Raw genomic sequence first — 25,974 nt, 5'->3', positions numbered from 1 at the left:
GGAATTCTTAACTGAGCTATCCATATTGACTATTTGGAGATTACTATTGATTTTCCCCTTTGAGACTCATCTGTGATTCGAGGTCCAGGCGCTGGACTTCTTAGCTAGGCTGTTAGTATTGGATACTATTGGTTACTTGGAGGCTACCTGGGGTTTGAGGTTTGGGCTATGCTTTTCCTGTTCTAGACTCACCATTTCTCATTCTTAGTAGATTTAGCAATTCCATGTACCCGTCGGACTTATAGGGGTCTGCTTGGGTTTATACTTAAACTTGCGCACGAGTGTACCTTCTAGGCTTATTGGGCCTAAGTTAGGTTTAGTTATTTCTACTTAGTATTTTGTTTTAGTCCTTACACTCATGTGCATATCCTGTACTTTCTATTGATTTTAGTTTTCCTCAAATTATATCTTTTCTTAATGTCTTTACTTTTTAAGTTCAGTTGACCTATGATGCCTATAAGGTACTTGTTGTTTTGGTACTCATACAATACATTGCATCTATTTTTGTGATGCATGTCCGAGCACCAGCTACCAGTGGTGATTCAGGCCAGTTGTAGTCTACTTCGGTGGAGTGGGTGAGCATTTGGCGTTTTTTCATCTTTTAGTCTCCATCTGTACATAATTTACTAGTCTTTTGCTTTTTGAGACAATCTTGTTTTTGTGTTTCTCTTTATGGACATGTATCAGTTTTGTTAGTAACTTCATACTTGTGAATTCCAGGTTCAAGCAGGGATCTTATGTTTTGATGTATATATTTATCAAATGTGCTTCCGCTTTTTCTTGTTGTTCTTATATTTGTTTTAGTAATTATTTAGTATCTAGCCTTAATCCCATACTCATAGTTTCGGGATATGGATTAGCTTACCTACTAGTGGGTTATAGTGATTGAAATCATGGCTCGAAAAGTTGGGTCATGAGAAGTTGGAATCAAAAACCCAGTTTCACTAGTCTCACTTGTATAGAGCTAATGTATAGTAGAGTCTAACAGAGATGTCCGTAACTTATCTTTAGAAGTCTACATGATGTCTATAGGAATTCTATCATTTTTGTATCACTTTCATGCAGTGTGTGTCTTATCGGCTTCATAAATCTCACTTGTTCCACTCTTTTTATAGGATGGATCGCACGCGAGGTACCCCGGCCGAGGGTGACGCACCTCTCAACTCCATAAGTCTCAAGGACTGAAGTTTCTCCTAAAAAGTAATCAGAAACTCCTGAGCATCCGCCCCTATAACTCTAGAAAATCTAGGCAGGGATAATCTCTGGAACACCCTAGCATCTTTTGATCGCGCAAAGAAATGGTCCCATTGGCCATAGCTTTCTGATTGGCGATAGGAGCTAATGGCTACTAAACCTCTGGAATCGCTGTTGCAAGTTGACCCTGCAGAACTGGTGCAGCTGCGATGGTAGCTGAGGCCTACTATTGCATACCCCCTAGTACTGTTAAGAGTTTTGTAATGGTTGGCTGCAGCACGGGAGCCATAATTGGTACAAGTGGTCGCTAGGCTGGCCCCGGCCCCATCGACTGATGGTGAACAGGCTCTACCTGAGACTCTGCCCTATACACCGGAGTCTTCTCTCTCTCTTGACCTGGTGCTGCAGCCTTGGTACAACCTCGTGGTTGGCCTCTACCCCTAGCTAGAGCTTTATCTTCTAGCCCAAGTGGGTCACCCCCCGCCTCTGTACCTTACCTGTGAACCATCCTATAAAATGAGTAGAACAAGGGAAATTTATGAAACCGATAAGATAGACACTACATGAAAGTGATATAAAATTGATAAAATTTCTAACAACATCCTTTAGCCTCTTAAAGATAACTTTCAGACCTCTCTGCACCGATCTGCAAGACTCTACTAGATATTAGATCTGTATAAGTGAGACCGGTGAACCTAGGGCTCTGATACCAACTTGTCATGACTCGACCTTTCGAGCTATAATGAAACCTACAATAACCCAACAATAGGTAAGCCAACTCATATCCCAGAACTGAGATTATGGAATTAAGTGTAGAAACTAAACAATTACTAAAACAAATATAAGAACAATAAGAAAAAGCGGAAGCAAAACGGGTAACATATATACATCAAAAAAATAAGATCCCTTTCAAAACTTGGAAGTCACAAGTATAGACTACTACAAAATACTAATCACAAGGTATGGATAATCAATATAAAGCTAACCATATGCACGCAAGTTCCCAAATTTTCCTCAAAATAATCCTAAGGCATGATCTTTAAACACCTAAGCATGGTTCAATAGCTAACAACCCGAAATTCCAACTAATCCACATGTATTCACATAATCAAGCTCCATCTAAGTAAAGGGAAGATATAGCCAACCTGTAGGCCGATCGCGCGAGCTTCAAAATCATAAAATTAGAGTTTTCCCCTTTCGAACAGCCTCCAAACGATTTCATGCTATCATATATAGGTACAAAACATTAATTCAGTTTTTTGACATTAATATTAATAAATTTAAAATAGACCAATTTCAGAGTAAATAACAGAAATACGGGACCCTTTCGGTAATTCTAGAATTGACTCCTTTAAAAGGTCCTAAATATCTCTCCGAACTTGTGTTCCAAAATGGAACACTATTCAGGGCTCAGATCAGCAAGAATAAGGACATGCAAGAATTACCCAATTTTAAGCTAAACTGAACTATGGTTGCAGGTTTACAAGCGATTTTACCTCAAATGAAGGTTCTCTATGACTTTCTGAGTCTCCAACACCTTCTCCTAGCAATTATTCAAAACTTGGCCTTTGAATCGCCCAATTTTTCCAAGAATTAAGAGAGATATGCAAGTTTAAAGTTGGATAAATAAACTAAAAATCGAACATAAAATAAACTCCCAAGCATTGCAAAAGCGACCACCTCAAAGAGGTACTTTCTCGACACCCGCCCAATGGAGCCTGGTTGATTTAGCGACACTCTTGTCTCTTTAGGAACACTCTTGTCTCATTAGCGACCAAGGGTGGCTTTAGTGACAGCACCAAGTATAGTTGGAGCAAAGGAGTTTTGAAAGTGCCTAATTTTTCAATGGGGTGCTCGGGATTTGTTTGAAACCCCGTATACCAAATTTAACATTTCTGACTCATTGGCACAGTTAAAATTTCTATATGCGGTCATTTTGACAAAAAGTGGGTCCTACACCCAAGTGTCATTTTTAGCCGAATTCCACAATGGGCCTTAAGATTACACTAGAATCCTCAAAAAGTGTACGAAAGGTCATTACAGAAAAAAATCGACATTCCAAAACTAACCACACTAACAAAATTTCCATCCAAGTGCATTTTTTAAGAATGTTGACCAAATTCAAATTTAGGCCAACTTTCAAAAGCTAAACTACCTAATGGTTCAAACTCGCACTGAAAGCCTCGATACTCATAAAAATCATGCTACTAGCCTAATTTGGTCATTTCGGAGATGAAGCAATCATTAGAATTCCATTCTGAGGTCATTTACCTAAATTTATGACCGAAATAAACTTTTTAAGTTTTAAAAGCTCCAAAACTAGAAACAGGCCTAAAACTCAAACGAACAACCAAGTGATCGAACACTTAGTGCCAGCAAGTCATATATGACTTGGGGTCACTATTGGAATACTCTAAATAATGAAATAAATGCATTAACTCAGAAATAACCTGGAGGGTCAGTACATTCAAACACTTGGAGCTTGGGGGAGATGATCTTTGAAGAGATTTTTTGGGTAAATTCGTTGAGGTAAGTTAATTTATTATTTCTAAATCATTTTCTAATGATTTTATCTTACAAAATATTTCAAAAATCAAGATTTCAATGTGGGTTTGGGGGGTTTTCTCCCAAATTTCAAATTTGATAATTTCATAATTTCTAACTCGTTTCTTTCTTGATTTTAATGGGTATTTCAACCACGTACTCTTCTTGATTTATAGAACATGAATTTCAAGTAAAATTCTAGTTTTACCTTTTTTGTTTTTGAGGTAATTTTTGAACAATTTTGACCCTGTTTCTAAAACCTTGAAATTGGGTATTGTTGGACTCGTTTTGTAAAACTCTTTTCATTCTCTATTGTTGGTGATTGTTTTAGAGTTATTGTTTGAGAATAGAGATTCATTTAGAGTGTTCGAGTGAAGTTTTGGCCTTTGAGGTAGGCTTATCTATCCTTCTTTGAGACTAAAATGGGGTAATTGATCATTTTTATGTTATAGACTTTGGGATGGTGTCATATTATACATTGGGATTATTGTTTATATTGTGAGGCCAGTGTGGAGGCTTGGTTATACTGTTTCCCGTGTGAGGGCTTATTTGTGCGGTTTAGCCCATCTTTGGTCCTTATTTGCTATTCTATTTACGTTAATAGCATGTGATTCATGATTGCCTGTGAGAGAGACTTGTGAAACTATTTGACTTTTAATGCCCACATGAAGGGTTGATTTGGGGATTTTGATCACACTTGAGTAATGAAATGTTTCAAAAAGGGTGAACACATATTTCAATATATTTCCTTTCCATTACTATCTGTCACGTTTAAATTGAGTTTTGAGAACTTTAAACCTTATATTATATGTTGAGTCGAATATAGCCTCCATTCTATATATGTTGTGATGCATTAATCCTTATTCATTATATCATTAATCTTAAGAAGTTGAAAAATGTGGAAATTCTTTTTGAGGAAGAAAATGAGACATTTTTTATATCCTTGACCACAAGCTAGGTGGAAAGTTGATCACATATTGAGATAGTGATTTGGTTTATGGATTGCCAGTCTCCTATGGGTCCTTGTATGGAAGCCTTAGCTCGACAGGTTATGCGACAATATTGATTCTACTGTACCACCATATCATTGCATTGCATTGCATGCTCTTTGCATTATTTGGCCTATTTGATAATATGTGATACTTCTTTAACCTTATATGTTTACTTTACTCATGATGTTCTATATAAATTGGCAGCATCGATGCTAGATTGGGACTTTTCTGTATGCAGGTGGAAGTGTTCCTTAGTTTATTTCATAAATTTGATTAATACCTTATACTCAGTTGGTCAAACCAATTGAGTACATGTGGATTGTACTCACTACTACTTTTGTATCACTTTAGATGCAGATTCTAGTCAGGGTATTACATACAAAAGCTGATCCTCCTCTAGCGGATAGTTTCATATTGAATTGGTGGTGAGATCCCATATGTTGGATCGACATCAGTTCTATAGTTTACTTTCAGTCTTTATTATTTTCTGAAGACTTATGATGTATTTCAAATTCAACAGTTATATTAGATGCTCTTTAAACTTATGATATCAGGTTCTGGATATCTCTTCATTTTACATCTTTTCTTTTCATTTATGGATTAACTTCCCCATTGAGAGTCTCTTATGTTATTTATTGTTTGGCTTACACATCAGGTTGGGTTTTGGAATTTGTGTCATCATGATCTCGATTTTTGATTTATGAAAAAATTGTATCAGAGTACTAGGTTCAGCGATCTCATAAATTAAAGAGAAGGGTATCTATTAGTGTCTTGTGGATCAGTACGTAGACATCTGTACTTATCTTTGAGAGGCTGTAAGACATTTAATAAGAGACATTCCATCCATTAATTCCTTTAGTGCGAGTTATTCATATCAAGTGTTGTATACCTCTAATCTATTTTTGCGTTAGAGATAATGGTCGGGTTTGAAGGAGCATCTCCTACTTCTGGATGATCTAGCGAGGCCCTACCCAAGCCTAATTATGAAAATGAGGATGTGGAGCACACCTAAGAAGTAGGGGAAATGGTTGGTTAGACTCTGAGTGTTAGATTTCAAATTTTAGGTATCCAATTAGCCCCATTTTTCATTCCTCTGAAATTTGTAGCTCTACCTATTTCTGCTAGTATTGCAATGTCTACTTCAGAGCAGAAGAGTTTTGAGAGATTCATTAGATTATTGGCTCCCAAGTTTGATGGTATGACTAGTGAGGAGGATTATGACTTTTAGATCAAGTGCAAAGATAAGTTGTTCAACCTAGGTATTTTAAAGGCACATAGAGTAGTTTACACTTCATACCTATTTGCGGGATTGTCCAAGAAATGGTGGAGATTAGTTCTTTCTTGTAGACCTAGTTTGTACCTTATAGCCTTCGTGACCAGCATCGGTATGAGTTTGACAGATTAGAGTAGTGCCCCCTATCAGTGTCTAAGTACGATGCTCATTTCCATGAGTTGTCTCCTTATGACATATCGAGTATCCCTATAAAGTTTGAGTAGATCTATAGGTTGGTGAAAGGATTCAACAATTATTTTCAAGAGGCCACAACTCTCTTGTGTTATTGGGTGGCTCATTTCAAAGTATTATTGATCAAGCCAAGATGATTGAGAGTATCTGACATGCTAGACTTGGCAGCGCCAAAAGGTTTTATTGACAGGGTCAGTTCAATGGTCATTCATCAAGAGGTAGAGAGTATTTAGTCCAGGCACCCAAGGTTATTAGGGTAGGCCTATACATGCGGTGATTCAGGGTATAGATGATACAGGTGGATCTAGATCAAGTTAGACTAGTTATGGTGGTTCATCGAGTTTCGAAGGACGTATTGACACCTTTGGTTATCCTCCATGGGGTTCGAATACTCAAGGCTATTTTTTTTATGATGAGTTTGGGCATTAGGAAAAACATTACCCAGACGTGCTTCTGCTACTACTCAGCCAGGAATATCGGTTGTCCGTGCTCTGCCGGCCCCAACTATTTGAGGTGGTTCACAGACTAATGGTCAGTCGGAGTTCACTATTCAAGTTCTTGAGGATATGTTGTAGGTCTGTATTTTGGATTTTGAAGGTTAGTGGGACCAATTCTTGCCTTTAGCGGAGTTTGCATGCAACAACAACTACCACTCTAGTATTCAGATAGCCTAATTAGAGGCCTTATATGGTAGGCATTGTCGCTCTACGATTGGTTGATTTGATTCTATAGAGCCTAGGCTGTGTGGCACAGTTTTGATTCAGGAGGCCTTAGATAATGTGAGGATAATTCAGGACAGGCTTGGTACAGCTTAGAGTAGACGCCAGAGTTATACCGATCTTAGGCATCAGCCATTAAGATTTGTCATTAGGGATAGAGTATTCCTTCGAGTATCACCCATGAAGGGCGTAATGAGATTTGGGAGACGGGAAAAGCTTAGCCCCAGATATATTGAGCCTTTTGATATTTTTAGGACAGTTGGTGATGTTGCCTATGAATTAGCCTTACCTCTAGCATTCTCAGCTACTCATCTAGTTTTCCATGTTTCAATGTTGTGTCAGTATGTTCCAGATGAGTCTCATGTGGTCTAGTATGATGCGGTTGATTTACATAAGTACTTTTGTGTAGTTATGGTTTCTCAAGAACTAAATAAGTAGCTTCTTACTTTTTGAAAATTTGGTTGAGCACCAAATATTTCCTAATATTTATAAAAGTATTTTTTTCTTAAATTGACTAGGCAAACACAAATTAATTTGTTACTTTTCAAAATTACCTTTTAAAAATCGCTTCTAACAAAAAGAAACACTTCTAAAATATCTGGGGTAGGGGAAAGGGTTAAACCACACTGGATCTTATGAATGTACTTTTTCCTTTAATTATTCCTGCAAGAAATTGTTTTCATAGCTTCAACATATCTATAACATCAAGTTAAGGGAAGGCTCCGGTTCCTTAATTTTAGAGTGCGCATTTATGGACTACAGGTAGGCTACGAATTTTCTCTTCTTAAACAGAGCCTTTTTATGTGATAGCATGAAGATTATTTAGAATCTGGGTTGGTTAGCCGATTGAGCGTGCCTGTTAGTGTAGAAATCTTGTTTTAGGCCTTTTTCGGGTAGTATCGAGTACTTATGAGCATGTTGTTAGTTTAAGTTGATCATCCATACCTTGTGGCCTTAATAATTACTATTTTATGTTGGTTTTGAGCATTTTGGCCTTAGTCTAGGATTAGACTAGTGTTTGATATAGGCTTGTGATAGTTGGGGACTTTTGGCCTTGCTTTTAATACGATGTCGATTCGGACGACTAAGTTCCCTATATACTAGAATAGTAGACTTGGGTCTGGTAGTTTGACCCTTATATTAGGTATTGTCTTAGCTTGACGACCTTCTACCCTTTCTCCCTCCTCTTATTATTGGTTTGTGAAAATTTTGACTTTTTGGGCCTCGTTTGACGATTAAGATCGGGTATGGATCAAGCTTGGAGTGCTAAAGTAATTATCTGAGAATGTACGTCAATCCATGATAGTTTCACAATAATGAGATAACAATTATTTGGTAGCCTCTATCGTCGAAGATTCAAAGTCTAATCATGCTTCCGGCTTATTCTCTCCGAAGATGACTTATCTGGTAATAGACTCTTGCCCCTTTGAGACACATCCACAGTTCAAGGTCCGGGTGCTGGACTTCTTAGCTACGTTGTCCCTATTAACTATTTGGAGATTACTACTGATTTTCCTTTTGAGACTTATCTGCGGTTCGAGGTTCGAGGGATGGCTTCTTAGTTAGGCTGTTACTATTGGATACTATTGGTTACTTGGAAACTACCCATGGTTCGAGGTTCGGTCTATGATTTTCTGGCTCTGGACTCACTGTTTCTCATTCTTAGTAGCTTTAGCAATTTCATTTTCCTGTCAGACTTATCGGGGTCCACTCGGGTTTTTACTATAACTTGCGCACGAGTATACCTTCTGGGCTTATGGGGCCCAAGTTAGGTTTAGTTAGTTGTACTTAGTGTTTTTTTAGTCCTTACACTCATGTGTATATCCTATACTTTCCATTGATTCTAGTTTTTCTGAGATTCTATCTATTCTTATTGCCTTTACTTTTTAAGCTCAATCAGTCTATGATATCTACTAGGTATCTGTTGTTTTGGTACTCATACGACAATATGCATCTATTTACGTGATGCAGGTCTAAGCACCAGTTACCAGTGGTGATTCAGACTAGTTGCAGTCTACTTCGGAGGCATGGGTGAGCATTTGGCTCTTTTCGATCTTCCAGTCTCCATCGGTACATATTATACTAGTCTTTTGTTTTTTGAGACAGTCTTGTTTCCACTTTTGGGACTTGTATCAGTTTTGTTACTAGCTTTGTACTTGTGAATTTCTGATTTTGGGAGGGATCTTATGCTTTGATGTATATATTTATCATATGCTCTTCCACTTTTTCTTGTTATTCCTGTATTTCTTTTAGTAACTACTTAATTTCCACCCTAAATCCGATACTCACAGTTTTGGATACCGGTTGGCTTACCTACTAGTGGGTTATAGTAGGTCTCATCATGGCTCGAAAGGTTGGGTCGTGAAATATTGGTCTCAGAGCCCCAGGTTCACCGGTCTTACTTGTACAAAGCTAATGTCTAGTAGAGTTCTGTGGATTGGTGTGGAGACGTCTGTAGCTTATTTTTAGGAGGCTACAGGATGTCTTTAGGAATTCTATCATTTTTGTATCACTTTCGTGCAGTGTGTGTCTTATCGGTTTCATAAATCTCACTTGTTCCACTCTTTTTACAAGATGGCTCGCACGCGAGGTACTACGGTCGGGGGTGACTCACCACTCAACTCAACAAGTCCCAAGGACTAAAGCTTCTCCTTACAAGTAATTAAAAATTCCTAGGCATCCTCCCCTATAGCTCTAAAAAATCTAGGCGGGACAATCTATGGAACACCCCTAGTATTTTTTACTCGCGCAGAGACTTGGACCCATTGCCTATATCTGGTTGCTTAGCAGTGAGGACTAGTAGCCGTTGAACCTCTAGAACCGTTGTTGCATGTTGACCATGCAGAACTGGTGCGGCTGCAGCCACAGCTGGGGCTTGTTGTTGCATACCCCCTAGTATAGTCAAGAGTTGTGTGATGGCCACCTATAACACGGGAGCCATAACTAGTGCAGGTGGTGGCTGGGCTGGCCCCGGCCCCACTGACTGATGATAAACGAATGATGAATGGGCTCTACCTTAGTCTCTGCCTCATACACCGGAGTCTGCTCTCTATCTCTCCCATGCTGGTTATGCAACCTAGACACGACCTTATAGTTGGCCTCTACCCCTAGCTGGTCTTTATCAATAGGCCCAAGTGCATCACCCTCGGCCAGATACCTCACGTATGAGCCATCCCATAAAAAGAGTGGAACAAGTGAGATTTATGAAACCGATAAGACACACACAACACGAAAGTGATACAAAAATAATAGAATTCATAAAGACATCTTGTAGCCTCCTAAAGATAAGTTACGGACGTCTCTGCACCGATCTGCATGACTCTACTAGACATTAGCTCTGTACAAGTGAGATCGTGAACCTGAGGCTCTGATACCAACATTTCATGACCCAACCTTTTGAGCCCTAGTAGCACCTACTATAACCCACCAGTTGGTAAACCAACCCCTATCCCGGAACTACAAGTATTGGATTAAAGGAGGAAACTATACAGTTACTAAAACAAATATAGGAACAACAAGAAAAAGCGGAAGTACATATGATAAATATATACTTCAATACAATAGGATCCCTCACAGAACCTGAAAGTCATAAGTATAGAGCTATAATATTGATACAATTCCCAAAAGTGGACCACGGAAACATAAATGTCTCAAATAGCAAAAGACAAGTCCAATATGTATAAATGGAGACCATAAGATCCAAAAATGCCAAATGCTCAACCACGCTAGTGGTGTTTGAACCTGCATCATGAAAATAGATGTAGATTATAGTATGAGTACCAAAACAAAAAGTACCCAGTAGGCATCATAGGCCAATTGAGATTGAAAAGTAAAAGCAATAAGAAAAGATAGAATCTGATACAAATAACTAAATGAGATAGAAAATAAGGAGATGCACACGAGTGTAAGGAACTAACAGAACTAAGTATAGCTAACTAAACCTAACTAGACCCCCATAAGCTCAGAAGGTACACTCATGCACAAGTTTAAATAAAAACCCGATGGACCCCTATAAGCCTGATGGGTACACAAAATTGTTAAAACTACTAGGAATGAGAAACAGTGAGTCTAGAGCCATAAAAACATGGCTCAAACCTCAAATCATGGTTATATTCCAAGAAACCAATAGTATCCAATAGTACCAACCAAGATAAGAAGTCCAGCGCCCGCACCTTAAATCGAGGACAAATCTCAAAGGATCAAATCAGAAGAAATCTCTAAATAGAAAATATGGACAACGCAGCTAAGAAGTCCAGTTCCCAAACTTCAAACCGTGGATGTGTCTCACAGGGGCAAGAGTCAGTGACCTAGTAATTCATCTCCATAGAGGATAAGAGAGCAGCGTGACTAGACCTTGAATCAGTGACAATATCAGCTACTGAAATATATAATGTCATCTTATCATAGTGAAATCTACTTCCACTCTAAGATAATCCATTCAGTACTTCCAAGCTTGACCCATACCCAATCCTGAATAGCCAAACAATGCCCTAAAGCTCAAATTGTCCATGAACGAGCCTAAAAAGAGAGAAAGAGGGTAAAAGTCATCAAACTGGGGCAACGCCGAATCTAAGGCTTAAACTACCATGTCCAAGTCTACTATTCTAGTGTATAGGGAGCTAAGCCATCTAAATCAATGTCGGAGTAAAATAAGGCCTAACGGGTCCAATCATTGCAAATCTAAGGCAATATTAGTCTAAGCCTATACTAAGGACAACATGCTCCAAATTAATAGAAAATAGAAATAAACAAGGCCACAAGGTGTGGAGGATCAATGTAAAACTAACCACATGCTCACAAGTTCCCGAATTTTCCCCAAAATAAACCTAAGACATAATTTCTAAACACCTAAACATGGTTCAACAACTAACCACCCCAAATTCCAACTAATCCACATGAATTCACATAATCAATCTCAATCTAAGGAATGGGAAGTTGTAGCATACCTAAGGCCGATCACACATGCTCAAAAATCATAAAATTGGAGTTTTACCCTTCCGAACTGCCTTCAAATGATGTCATACTATCAAATATAGGTACACAAAATAATATGGTTATTTTAATATTAATATTACTAAATTTAGAGACAAACCAATTTCTGAAGTAACTAACAGGAATATGGGACCCACTTCAATAATTCTAGAATTGACTCTCTTAAAAGTTCCTAAATACCTCTCGGAACATAAGTTCCAAAAACGAACACAATTCAGGGCTCAGATCAGAAAGAATAAGGACATGCAAGAATTACCCAATTTTAAGTTAAACTCAACTATGGCAGCAAGTTTACAAGCAATTTTACCTCAAATGAAGGTTCTCCATAACTTTCTGAAGTCCCTAACATCTTTTGCCTAGAAATTACCCACAACTTGGCCTTTGAATCACCCAATTTCTCCAAGAAATGAGAGTGATATGCAAGTTTGAACTTGGAGAAAGAAACTGAAAATTGGACTTAAAATAAACTCTAGGTGTCACAAAAGCGACCCTGAAGGTCTCTTAAGCTACCACCTCAAGGAGGCGGGCGCTTTCGCGACACTAGCCCAATGGGGCCTTGTCTCTTTATCAACACCCTTGTCTCTTTAGTGACCAAGGATGGATTTAGTGATGGAACAAGGTACAGCTGGTGCAAAGGAGTTTTGAAAGTGCCCAAGTCTCCAATGGGGTGCTAGGGATTCATTTCGAATTTTGTGTGCACAAATGATATATGCTACCCAACAAAATTCAACATTCAGACTCAATGGCACTGCCTAAATTTACATATGAGGTTATTTTGACTAAAAGTGGGTCCCATTCCTAACTACCATTTTTAGCAAAATTCCACATCAGGCCTCGGAATTAGATCAAAAGACACGGGAAGTATACAACAGGTCATTCTAGACCAAACTCAATAGTCTGAAACAAACCACACTGATGGAATTTTCATCCAAGTGCGTTTTCTAAGAATGTTGACCAAAGTCAAATTGAGGACAAATTTCAAAAGCTAAAATGCCTAATGGTCCAAAATTGCACTGAAAGCCTCAATACTCATGTCGACCATACTCGTTTATTTGAAGTTATTATCGAAATCAACCTTTTAAGTTTTAAAAACTCCAAAATAAGAAAATGGCCCTAAAACCCAAATGAACGACCAAGCGATTGAAAAGTTAGTGCCAGCAAGTCATAAATGACTTCAGATCGCTATAGGAGCGCTCTAAATGATGAAATGAATGCATTAACTAAAAAATGACCCAGATGGTCATCACATTCAAACACTCTGAGGTTGGAGAGACGATCTTTGAAGAGATGTTTTGGGGAAATTCATTGGGGTGAGTTAATTTATCATTCCTAAATGATTTTTTAACGATTTTATCTTCCAAAACCTTTCAAAAATCAAGATGTCAATGTGGGTTTTGGTTTCTCCCAAATTTCAAAGTTGATAATTTCATGATTTCTAATTCGTTTCTTAGTCTATTTCAATGGGTTTTTCAACCGTGGACACCTCTTGATTTGTAGAGCATGAATTTCAAATAGAATTCCAATGTTATCTTTTTTGTTGCTGATATGATTTTTTGGACAATTTTGACCCTGATTCTAAACCCTTATAATATGGGTATCGTTGGAATCTTTTTGGTTAAATCTTTCCTTCTTTATAGTTGGTGATTATTTCAAAGTTGGTGTTTGAGAGTAGAGCTCCGATTAGAGTATTTGAGTAAAGTTTCATCCTACAAGGTATGTTTGGCTATCCTTCTTTGAGACTGCGATATGACAATTGATTATTCGTATGTTATAGACTTTGGGATGGGTTTATATTATGCATTAGAATTATTGTTTATATTGTGATGCCAGTGTGGAGGCTTGGTTATACTGTGTGAGCACTTATTTGTGTGGTTTAGTCCATGTAAGGGACCTATTTGCTATGTTATTTTTTTTGAGAGCATGTGATTCATGATTTACCTATGAGAGAGGCTTGTGATACTATTTTACTTCTAATGCCTTTGTGAAGGGTTGATTTGGGGATTTTGATCACACTTGAGTAATGAAATGCTTTCAAAAAGGGTGAGCATATATTTTATATATTTCCTTCCCATTACTATCTATTTAAGGGTGTATATCGCGTTTAAGTTGAGTTTTGAGAACTTTGAACCTTATATTATATGTTGAGTTGAATATTTCCTCCATGTCATATTTGTTATGATGCATTCATCCTCATTCATTATATCATTAATTTTGGGAAGTAGAGAAATATCAAAATTATTTTTGAGAAAGAAAATAAGATACCTTTTTATATGCTTGACTACAAGTTAGGTCACAAGTTGATGAGATATTGAGATGGTGATTTGGTATATGGACTGTGAGTCCCCTATAGGTCCTTGTCTAAAAGCGTTAGCTCGATAGGTGTATACGACAGGTTGTGAGACAACCTTGATTCCACTATACCACCACATCATTACATTATCCCATTGCATTGTATGCTCTTTGAATTATTTGGTTTATTTGATAATATGTGACATTGATTTGACCTTATATGTTTACTTTACTCACGATGTTCTATATAAATTAGCGACATCGATGCCAGAGTGGGACTTTTCTGTATAGAGGTGGAAGTGTTCCTTAGTTTATTTCATAAATTTGATTACTTCCTTATACACAGTTGGTCAAACCTGCTGAGTACATGTGGATTGTACTCACCCCTACTTTTGTGTCACTATTGATGTAGATTCTAGTCAGGGCATTACACGCAGTAGTTTGAGCCCTATTGGCGGTTTATTGAAAAAATAGTTACCACTAGGATTTTCAGTTGGTTGATCATGTATATATTAGGGTTTGAAAATGATATACATAATATCAATAGATTTGAAAATGAGTATTTCCATGAAATCTTTGCATTATTTTATTAGGGACAGTCGATGATACTTTTTGAGTGTGCATTTTTATTGAATGTGCTCATACTACACTTATGTGTTCAAATGTAGATGACGTTGTTGCAGAATTCGTGAGAAAGCTTCATAGATCTACTAGTGTTCCAGTGTTGAGTTACCAGCTAGTTCATGGTAGCTTATAGTCCTTTACTTTTATTTTATATTTCAAGAAAATGAGGTATTATTCCTATTAGAGGTGTATTTCCTATTCCTAATTGCTCATGACTTGTGACACCAACTGTTGGGGTGATTGTATTAGATTCTGCGTTATTTGGTTATTTATTTTGGTATATTCATAGTTTGCTTCATCAGTAGATATCAATATTGAAGGGTTGCACTTGCAACAACTCATCATTAAATAGTTGGACAACACCAATAATTTTAAACTACAATAAATCCTAAGGGCTTTACTAGCAATAATAATGTGAAAACTTTGGAAGAGAAGAAATGCAAGAAGGCATGGGAACAAAGTTTCATAACAATATGTATTAGCAATGCCAGTTGACAGTAAACCATCTTATCAGGGTAAAATCCCCATGGATGAGAAGGGTGCCAAACTACTGGGAAAGGATGTTTGATATGCTACAACACTACAAACCTAAACTTCACTAGGGGTGTACAAAAATCAAACCGATCGATAAATCGAACTGAAAAAAGTGTTATTGATTTATTGCTATTGGGTTAATAATTATTTGATGGTTTTATTAAAAAAATATTGGGTTATCAGTTCGGTATTGATTTTTTTATCATTGGGTTATTGGGTAAATCGATAACCCATTAAGACTATAATAATTTACTATTTTAATTTTTACTCATACATAAATATTAAATAATATATATATATATATATATATATATATATATATATTATTTAATCACTATATCAGTGCCCTACACAATTCACACTTCACACTACTTCACAGTTCACATTGTATTTACTCTTTAGACTTTGTCGCTTTAGGTTCACAACGTCACAACTCAAAACCTTAAGAACTAAGAACGGTAGTGGCTACAGTTTGTGAGTTGCAATAACAACAACAAGGGTTAGCGATGGCTAGGGTTGTGAATTGTGAGTTTGATTTCTCTTTTTTTATTTCTCTTCTTCTCCCTTTTTCTGATTTCTCCTCTTCTCTATACCCACTTTCTCAAAAAATTTGACTTTTGACAAATTTGACTTCGTTGGTAAATAATTAGGAGATTATTTTATCCTAATTGGGGTTAAATTTAATGAACATTTGAATATTTTCCTTAAGAAACTCTTTTTTCTTTTTCAATAATGTTCAAGATTTTTGAAAATTATTGGAGAAGTCGTATATTTGTTTTGGAATCATTTTCTTATTAGTTAAATCGAAAATTAAATCGTTAAATATCAAAAATCGATAAAAAATATCTTATTGATTTGGTTATCGGTTTAACATATTTAAAAACTGAAAACCGATAAATTGAACCGATAATAGTTAACACCGAACCGAACCGACCGATGCGCACCCCTACACTTCACTATCATATTGTGAAATGGATTTTACTAGAGAGTGGTTGGGTGAAGTGCAACACAAATAGGGCTAGCAAAGGCAATCTAGAACAAAGCACTTATGATTTGCGTGTTTGAGACAACAATGGAGATTGTAGAAGTGCATGACAAAAATTGCAACCAAATTGAAAGCAAGGTGAATGGCCATTTGAAAAGCTGTCCAGTTTTGCACTCTACATAACCTAAACGACATCATTTTAGAGATTGACTCACTAGGTCTCAAAAACATTATTATTGGGGAATGAGAAATATAACATAAGCTAATAAAGAGGATTGAGGCAATAAGAGATTTAATGAGACGGATCAACATTCAAGTCAAACATATCTTCAGAAAAGCAAATCAACTAGTAGATTATATCACAAACACAACACTCAATCAAACAGAAAAATAACAGTTCCAATTATTTAACCAACTACCTAGCATGTGAAGAAAAAATTTGAACATGGAGAAGATTGAAATACGAGCAATCAAAATCAGAACAAGGAAGATTAACATCAGATCATACAATTTTCAACAAGCACAGTGTCACAGTTATTATATTTACATATTAGAATTTTGACACTTTTTGAACTTAATAATTGTGAGAAAATTATCTAACCTAAACTATGTCAGCCAATAAAAAGGATCACTAGCAAAAACCGAGGGTTTTAAAATCGAATCAGCAAGACTAAGCTCATACTCAAATAGAGCTCATATAGAAGATGCCTGGGAACAACTTCGTTTTCATCTCCATCTCTTTAATTGGATTAAAAATTTTTTTTTATCACAATCGAAAAGGCAAAGGAAAAAGGAAGAAAAGGGACAAACTTATTGTGAGCTACAAACCTAAATTGTGGCTCTAACCCTCTTTTGAGTAAGGTTTTGATTTACATCAGTTAGGATTTTTGAACATATATTAGGACTAAAAAAATGAAATATTTACTTTAGTTAGTTGAGGATGAGTTATGACATCTAAAGAGTATTTGTTGTAAATGTTCCTCCATTAATAGAATATTTAACAGTAATAAATTAAGTAATTTAATTTTTTATAAATAATTAATTTTATTAAGAAAAAAAAGCCAAGATTAGCCTTGTAAGTAAATTCAATAATAAAGAGAAAAATACTAAAAATATTAAAAAATATTATTATTTTATAATTAGAAGAGGATAAGAAAAAGAGAAAAAAGAAAAATAATTTTATTAAAAGTAGAAATTAAAAAGATGTGAGTTATGAATAATTACTCCTCGTAAATTAGCATGTGAGGAGTCTTTACTGTAATGTTCCTCTGTTTTAATAAAATATACTATCTATATTTATTTATAATAAAAGTTTTTTTGGGGGTATTTTTCAAGTATTTAAAAAATACTTTTTCTGTTTCCAATCAGATTCAGAAATTGGTGTTGGATTCATGTCATCACGCTAATAGCAGTGGCTTGCTTCGTACCGAAAACGAATCCGAAACCGCCCATTTCTACCCGCACAGCCACTCTGAATTTTCACTTATCTGCTTCGATTCTGAGAGAATCTGCTTCAATTTATCTTTCCATTTCATAGGTTTGTTCCGTTTTTCGTTGTGTTGAATGTATTTGAGTTTCGAGATCTTGTTGAAGTGCATGCTTTGAAACCCTAACGGATTGTTTGACATTGAAATTTTTGAACTTCGACTTCTATTCTCAGTTTTTAAGTTATTTGATTGGATTTGTATAGTCGACTTTATAACTGTATTTTTTGATTGCAGGTGTCAAAATTGGATTTGATTTGTTTGGATTGGGTGACAATGGTTTCCTTCGAAATGAATGATCGGAAAAGTAAGTCAACTTGTTGTGGCTTGTGATCAAAATTGACTTTGTTTTTCTGCTGGTTATTTCATATTGTAGTGAAGACTAGTATTACTAACTAATATTGGAATGTTGATGCACAAACGGGTATCGATCAACTTTGATAGTTTTTGTTATTTATATTTGCATCTCCTTGGGAACTATGACCAAGTAGATGTCATGGTCTAGCCTGTGTTTGAAATGTTTATTGGGATTATTGATATTTTGTATGTGATTAGTTTTAACTTGATATAAGGAATCTTGATCATGTCTGTCTTAGCTCGAGAGTGCAGAACAATATAAATTTACGTATAGTTTGGTGTAATTTCCCCAGACCCCACGATGTGGGATTTCAGTGGGTTGTTGTTGTATAGTTTGGTGTAATTGTTACATTGTCTTTTTGTCTGGCACTGACATCCTAGGCTTTCTTAGGTAAAAGTTTTCCTTAATTAGAGTGATTAGTTCTGCAGAGTTCCTATTTTATTAAGTGCGTCATTAGCGATTTTACTGGGACTTTTAGCAAACATTTTGTGTATTTGATTGTATATTAAGTTTAATATATTATTTAACTTGTACATTTTATTATTAGGAATGAAAGAGAATGTTAAATTAAAAGTTGAAAAGTTCGTTTGACTTCAAGAGAGAAAACGTTAGATCAAAACTTAAAAATTGATGTGTTAAATAATTTTGAATTTCAGGATCTTGTGAGAGCTGCGTATTTAATATTTTTTAGAATGGTGTTGCACTTTCAGACATCCCAAAATGAAAAACGTATAAAATAGGATAGAGGGAGTATGATGATTCTGCTACTTAATGCAAATTTATATGTTGAAAGAAAGTAACATAAGAAAGGAAGTATATTCTGTTTCTATTAAGATGTTATGTCTACTAAGCTTTAGATGGTTGTTGAAACAGAGATTGGGCTAGGGTTGACTGGATTTGGAGTGTTTTTCTCATTCTTGGGGATTATTTTCTTCTTCGATAAGGGACTAATTGCCATGGGAAACGTAAGTACAATTATGCTGCCACGATCATTCTATCTCTCAATTTTTCCTTTTTGTTCATCAACTTTTCTGTGCTTTCTGCTAATCCTCCCAGTTGACGCTCTGTTATTTTACCGAATCAGATCTTCTTCTTCTCAGGGGTGGCACTAACCATTGGTCTCAAGTCATCGTTGCAATTTTTTATGAAACGCAGCAACTATAAGGTTTGCTTCTTTTCATATGTTCTTCTCTTTCTGCTTCTCACTCCCTCTTTCCTCTTGTTCTCTGTGGAGGTAGATATTTTGCTGATATATCTCTTGTATTTCTACTACTAATCTTGTTTATTCTTTTTCTCTTTCCTTATTTCGTAGGGAACAGCTTCATTTGGTGCTGGATTTTTCTTTGTTGTCATTGGTTGGCCTATATTAGGAATGATTCTCGAGGCTTATGGATTCATTGTACTCTTCAGGTATATTGAATTCTTGTTCCCTTGAATGTTATACTTCCTTTTATTATTCCTTTTGTTGCTGATGAATTGTTTTGAACAGCGGTTTCTGGCCAACACTATCAGTATTCCTGCAAAAGATACCTATTCTAGGATGGATTTTCCAGCAGCCTTTTGTCAGATCGGTATGTTTGTTTTCAAAAATCATATATCTCATGGCATTACTATCTTTTTCTCTTTATTTGTTGTGTAGGAAGGAATTTGTTAAATAGCTTCTGCTGAAAAGCCGTTTATCTAAGTCTGAGGTGGCACTTTGACTAGCAATCTTTTTTCCGTCTTTTACTTTGCTTTGGTTTTATTTGTTCTTGGTTTTTATGATTTTCTGAATTGGGGGCAAGGCACATCCTTGAATTACACATCAAAAATTCAGCAATTGCTCTTAACCGTACTAGCTTTTGTTATGTCATGATATCCTGTGTAATAAAAGAAAGAAATCCTTGAAGAAATTATAAGAATAATACAGTACCCTATAGGTTTACTTCAATATATCTCAACCACCACTATAAATTCAACACGCTAGCTGTTTTTGCACACCCAATTTATCATTGTTCTAGCATTTCGCAATCTTTTGCACTCTATAGCCCCCATATATTTTTAAATTACTCCTTGTTTGATCATTTGATCAATAACAATGTGTAAATAGAATGTCTTCTAACTAAGCCTTACAAACAATTGATATTCTTATGTGATTTCCCTTATTACAACTAGTGGTTATGGTGCATATTGATCATTCGCCTTTTATTTCTTCTTCATTAAGTCCACATTGATTCTGAAATATTGTAGGGTCATTGTAAACATCTTTCTTTTATATGATTTTGGAGTTACTTTGTCCATTTTTAGCATGTCCAATTTGTGTCCCACCTAGTGTTTGGTGCATGTGGAGTTTACATCGGACATTGTAAAACCATCTCAAGCGACTTTCTATCGTAGTATCATCTATGCATTCTACTTGCACTCTCTGTTAAATCTAATCATTTCTAATCTTGTTTAATCATGTTGACCGGGCTTATTTCTTAACAGTCTCATTTTTATGACCATTCATTACATAGATATTTAGGACCAACAGTCAGTTCCATATAATGTGTTGGTCTCATGACCATTGTTCTTGTTTGTACATTGTTATTTTATATTCTATAGACTTGCCTTTAACTTTGTTAGGGACCTCCTTATCACATAGCACTCTTATGACACTTCCATTTTAACCATCTTATTTTAATTCTATATATCTTTGTCTATTGTGCCTTTCTTGGAAGAGTAAACCTATACCTGAATTGTCTGCATTTTAACACCACAATCCCGTTTAATCTCTCTTCACATTCATTCTCATTTTGAGTGATAAACTTGCAATGCATATATTTACCATACTTTTACTTATCTTAGAATCCTCCCTTTATAGCTTTGCTTCTTCATATTTCTTCTAACTTTTGGTTAGTTGTGCTAAATTCACAACTCAACAAATATCATCTGCGAAGGTCATGGACCATGGAAACATCATCCTGTATGCTATTTAGCTCATCCGAACTTCTCTATATACCCGGAGAGGGGGTGGGTGTGTGGGGTGTGTGTGTGTGTTTCCCATCATTAATAGCTTTTTTCTGTGATCTCTCTTTTGTACATATTGTGTATGGCATTCATGTATTTTATATGATCTTGTTTCTCTCAGGCACCCATCATTTTTCTCTGATACTTTATCATAGACTTTATCTAGATCAATGAATTTCATGTGGAAACCATCATTCTGTATCTCCAGACAGATTTTCATCAACCTTATTATATATAATATAGCTTCTATTGTAGATCTACACATGCATAAATCCAAGCGGGGTTCTGCTGCCCTTGGAAGGCCCATAAAACCATGCTTTGTTGGTTGTTCCCTGAAATTCATAGTGGATGACTCATGAGTTTGATATTGATGACATCTAGCAAATGCAAAAATGTATTTGGCATGTCTCCCTTCTTCTTTTAGCAAATCCTTAACATATTTTAATGACTAAACTTCTAGGATGTGCCCATAGCGTTGTTGTGCCCATTATACAGGGTTGCATTAAGTTAAATTGAGAGTCCATTCAAGATAGATTGAGATAGACTTTTTGTCTCACATGAAAATCAGGATTTTTTCCAGCATGGTAGAGAATGGGGAGAGTATGAGAAGGATGAATTGAGTACTCTTATTACTGCTAGGGGTGCATAAATGGGTAGGACAAAGTGTAACTCAGTTTAAGACCAGCCTATAGATAGGGTAAGATAGGCACGGGAAAAATTTAAGAATGGTTATACATAGGGCTGATTTTGGTGTGAAAGGGTTAAAATTATTGATCAGCTTGATGGTCTATCTATTATGATTCATACACTTCCAAAAATTCTAACCTATGTTTTCATATTAAGCCATCAGTTCATCACTTAGCTAACTAGATCTTTTATTTTGTAACGCCAAGTAATAATGTTTCAACTTAATATTGATTTCAACATTATGATAGCTCAAGAAAGCCATGACATTTTTTTTATGACAAGGGAAACCTGCAGCCGCTACCCTTTGGGTGCGCACAGGGTAAAACCCCCGCTCCTATGTAATAGCTCGCAAATCACACAGGAGAGGTAACCTGCACTAGGCAAGCCCGGTGCGACGAGCTCGACCCAGAAGGCAACCCTTGCTTTCGCTGGCAAGGGGTTTCGAACTTGAGACCTCCAACATGGAAGTCCTAAGTCCAAACCACTAGGTCACCCTGAAGGGTAGAAAGCCATGACATTGAAAACTTCATTTCCTTCAAAAAGAGAGAAACTTCTTTGATAGTCAAGGAAATTTATATTGAATTAATCATATGACATTTTAGAAACATTTAATTTCTCGCGTGTTTGTAAAACATTGACTAGACTCATGGTGTTGTTTTTGAAGCATTTTGCCAATATGAATTGTCATATCATGCTTAGTACAATTATAAATTAATATTATAGGTTCCAAACGTTCTACCAGGTAATGAGCCAATATTTATGGGGTTGGCTAGGGAAAAGTTTAAAATTTTCAAATTTGGTTGAAATTACAAATTTTAAAATCAAACATAAAATTGGTAAAGATGATTTCTGATATTATGGCTATTTTTGTAATGTCCCTTTACCTTTCACAATCCTCTTTTCTTTGCACCTGGGACCAGTTTCACAAGGCTGACATAGGTGGAGTTTGAGATTCTTTGAGCCGACCCAATTTGGTTGGATTGAGTAGAATGGATATTAGAGGATTTATATAAACGATCTCACTAATTAGAGATTGAGATGTTATTAGACTGAATGGAACATAAAAGTTCCAGGGCAAAACTATGAACTAATGTTACCTTGTTCACTCCTAGCTTCCATACATGAGGAGGTTAAAAAATCTATTTGGAGTTACTACCTGTTTCTTTTTTCTCCCTTTTTTTTTTCTGGATAAAAGAGGTAAGCCCTTATTGACGGGGATGATTACTAGATCTGGTTCAGTAAATGGTGGCCCAAAATTTGCAGTGACATGACTAAAGAAAAAATGTTAACCTTTTCTCCATAAACAGATTTGGTTAAAAATAGAAAAACTGAGACAAATCAAGGGTTTTATTAGTGTTAAACAAGTCTTTCAGATCTGTCCCAATAGCTGCCTCTCCCAATTAGCTGCTATGGCACCTAACCCTAACCCGTTAGGCAAACCACAAAAGCATTTCAAACTACAACATGAAATCAAGAGCCAGTGTCACTTGCTAGGCAGGGGAGATTTGGAGGTTTAAGAATATTTTGTTTGTTTTATCATCTAATATACAAAAGCCGCTATTCGAGGTAGGATTTAACCTGTAAAAAGAATGTTAGGGACAACAGGCCCCCTCCCTATCACAGTAGCTCGTCTCCCCACACCATGGCTCACCCTCTTAGTGGTAGAGTGAGTTTCCTCACCAAGCAGCGACCATCCACTTAGTCCTTTCGTTGCTTTACCGACATTTTCACTCATTGCTTTCCAGTCTTTTTCAAGTTGCCCTATACCTCTCCTTGCAGTAGCCACCTCACCCTGTTGCACCTCCTCATCCCTGAGCGGGTTCCCTCTCTCTATTTCCATTTCCCCCTCTCCTTTATTGCGTTTCCTGGAATCTAAAAAATAGTGCGAGCCGTAATCCCTTGCTCTTAAATCCGTCCTGTATGTGTCCTACCTCTGAGACAGGGAGAACTGGGTTACAGTTACACAAAACAGAGCAAGCCATGTAGGTGGAAGATTGCGACTGGTGGAAAAAAGATAGCTAGATGGGGGTTGAAAAAGAAAAAATGCTAAGAGGTGGTGCTATATAGTAGTAGGTACGTTGGATGGTGGTGGCAGTGGAGGGGGAGGAGAGAACATGTGAGTAAGAACACTGAGTTATGGATCAGCACGTTGTTGTTTAGGCTTCTGTTAGATCAGAATGAGGTATGCTGGATTAGTGTTTCAGAGAAACCACATTCCTTTCTCCTGTTTGGTCTTAAAATTCATTTGGCTCCCAAAATTCGTTTCCTGCACACGTTTTTGAAGACAGTGATTGTACTGCTGATGCTCCAACTTTAGAATGGAGATGTTATTTTTCACAATTGAGATGGACTAAATGTTACCGACAGGACCAAATATTCAGCAACAGGACTAAAAATGAATTTAACTTAAACTTATTTCAGGCATTGTCACTTAGATTTGGAAAAGATTCCTACTGGATGACTTCATTGTCTTGTTTATAAGACTTGTTCCCTCCCTAACCCTAATTAGATATGATCATACAAGCAGTTTTCATGAATTAACTGTTTTACACATACTTGTAGAGTTTGGCAAGACTTGGCCTGACCTTGGAAATTATGAGTGTTCCATTCTCCATTCATCACTATCATCTTATCTGAAACTTGTCTATTTTAATAAAATAAATCAAATATTCTGTTTGGTTATTAGACAAGGGGTTATGGAGGTCGAGGATCATGGTAGAAGGTTTGTAGGTAGTTGAGTCATGAGTGTTGCTTCCTTGCATTCCAGTAGCATTAGTACTAATCTCATTGTTCCTTGCCCTTCGATTTCTGTTAATACCTGTTGTTCTTTGTCTCGATTATCACATTATTTTGCTGTTGTTATTGTTCCTTTTCTGAATGTTATGTAATGATTTCATTATTATTTGCTGTGTTTGCTTTGCTTCTGTCTGTATTTTATTAATATTGCTTTGTTATGAGTATTTGTGCATTTGTTGAAAATTGCACAATGCCACTTTTGTTCAGTTTCTTATTCCTGAGACTCTTCTTCTCTGCAGTTCTTTGACCGCTACCGTGGAAAACGAGTCCCTGTATAATTATTAGTTGAATGATGCAATGAAGTGAACATCAGTTAACCTCACTTGTACGTTTGTAAAGTACTCTGTTCTCAAGATTGACGTCCCGAAGGGTGTTGACAGTATAGTCTGTTTGCAGTGTATGTTGTGAGCCTTGACGCCTACCGAACTTTTTTGAGGATTATTTTTTATAATTCTGGAATTTAGGCAGCTGGTACAATTTTTTTTTCTTACTAAATTTTAGTTTCTAGAGCAATTTTTTTTGTTTTGTTTTGTTGAGTTTTATCATGTGCTAAACTTTCCCATTTTATCTTTTCCAATTCATTGATTTATTGAAGGTTTTTTTGGGACTATAATGGACGATTCTTTTTCCATGTACATATCTGTTCTGTTCTGGTTAATTTATTTGTTCTTTCCGTTGGTTTAGATAGGTTGGTAAAGTAGATGTTTATTAGTCGGTCATAGTTTACCTTCCATGTCGTGATCATTTTTTTTTTCTTCTGAATCTATTTATCTAACTAACAATATCCTTAAATTATTAAAGGAAAAAGGAAAACACATAAATTATCCACATACGTTGAATGAGTTATTTGTTCTAATTTCTACGTATTTGCAAGTTATATCCCTTCAGGACATCTGATAAAATTGGGACATTCTGTTAGATTTTGAGATGGTTTGTGGTGAAACCTATATTAAGTTTAGTTCCAAGAGTAGCAAATCTCTAATCAAAAAATCACTTTTTAAGCGAGTTGATTTAGGTTAAGCCCATTAATTGGTTAAGAGTTGCGAGTACGTTGTAGCTGGGAACTTTGCTGCTTACTTGGTATATCCCTGCATCCAAAGTGCATATTAATAGGGTATTGATGCTTTCAATTAAAAAACAAAAAAATAGACAGGAAACACGCTCGTTGAGATGTGATCACTATTCACTCATACAAGTTAAATAGCAACTGTCACATCTACTGCAATGGCGTTAAACATGGACATAAACCATTTGAGTATTGTTAATACCTGTTAGGCCAGAAATGACTGGAAATCAAGAATTTACAAAGAGTAATGACACAGA

The 25,974-nt window shown here is 36.2% G+C and overlaps 1 protein-coding gene across 1 annotated transcript; it reads left to right on the top strand.

Annotated features, from left to right (window-relative positions):
• The first annotated feature begins 17,658 nt into the window (after nucleotides 1-17,658).
• LOC129887483 (vesicle transport protein GOT1-like) lies at nucleotides 17,659-25,288 on the top strand. The gene is made up of 7 exons (XM_055962596.1): nucleotides 17,659-17,875; nucleotides 18,060-18,129; nucleotides 19,054-19,145; nucleotides 19,265-19,345; nucleotides 19,493-19,590; nucleotides 19,670-19,751; nucleotides 24,891-25,288. Exons 2-7 carry the CDS (start codon nucleotides 18,099-18,101, stop codon nucleotides 24,927-24,929), a joined length of 423 nt encoding a protein of 140 aa, XP_055818571.1. The 5' UTR covers nucleotides 17,659-17,875; nucleotides 18,060-18,098; the 3' UTR covers nucleotides 24,930-25,288.
• The last annotated feature ends 686 nt before the right edge of the window (nucleotides 25,289-25,974 follow it).

Source organism: Solanum dulcamara, chromosome 4 (genome assembly GCF_947179165.1).
Source record: "Solanum dulcamara chromosome 4, daSolDulc1.2, whole genome shotgun sequence".
NCBI lineage: Eukaryota > Viridiplantae > Streptophyta > Magnoliopsida > Solanales > Solanaceae > Solanum > Solanum dulcamara.
The sequence above is the reverse complement of the archived record's forward strand: the minus strand, read 5'-3'. Positions and strand labels throughout refer to the sequence as shown.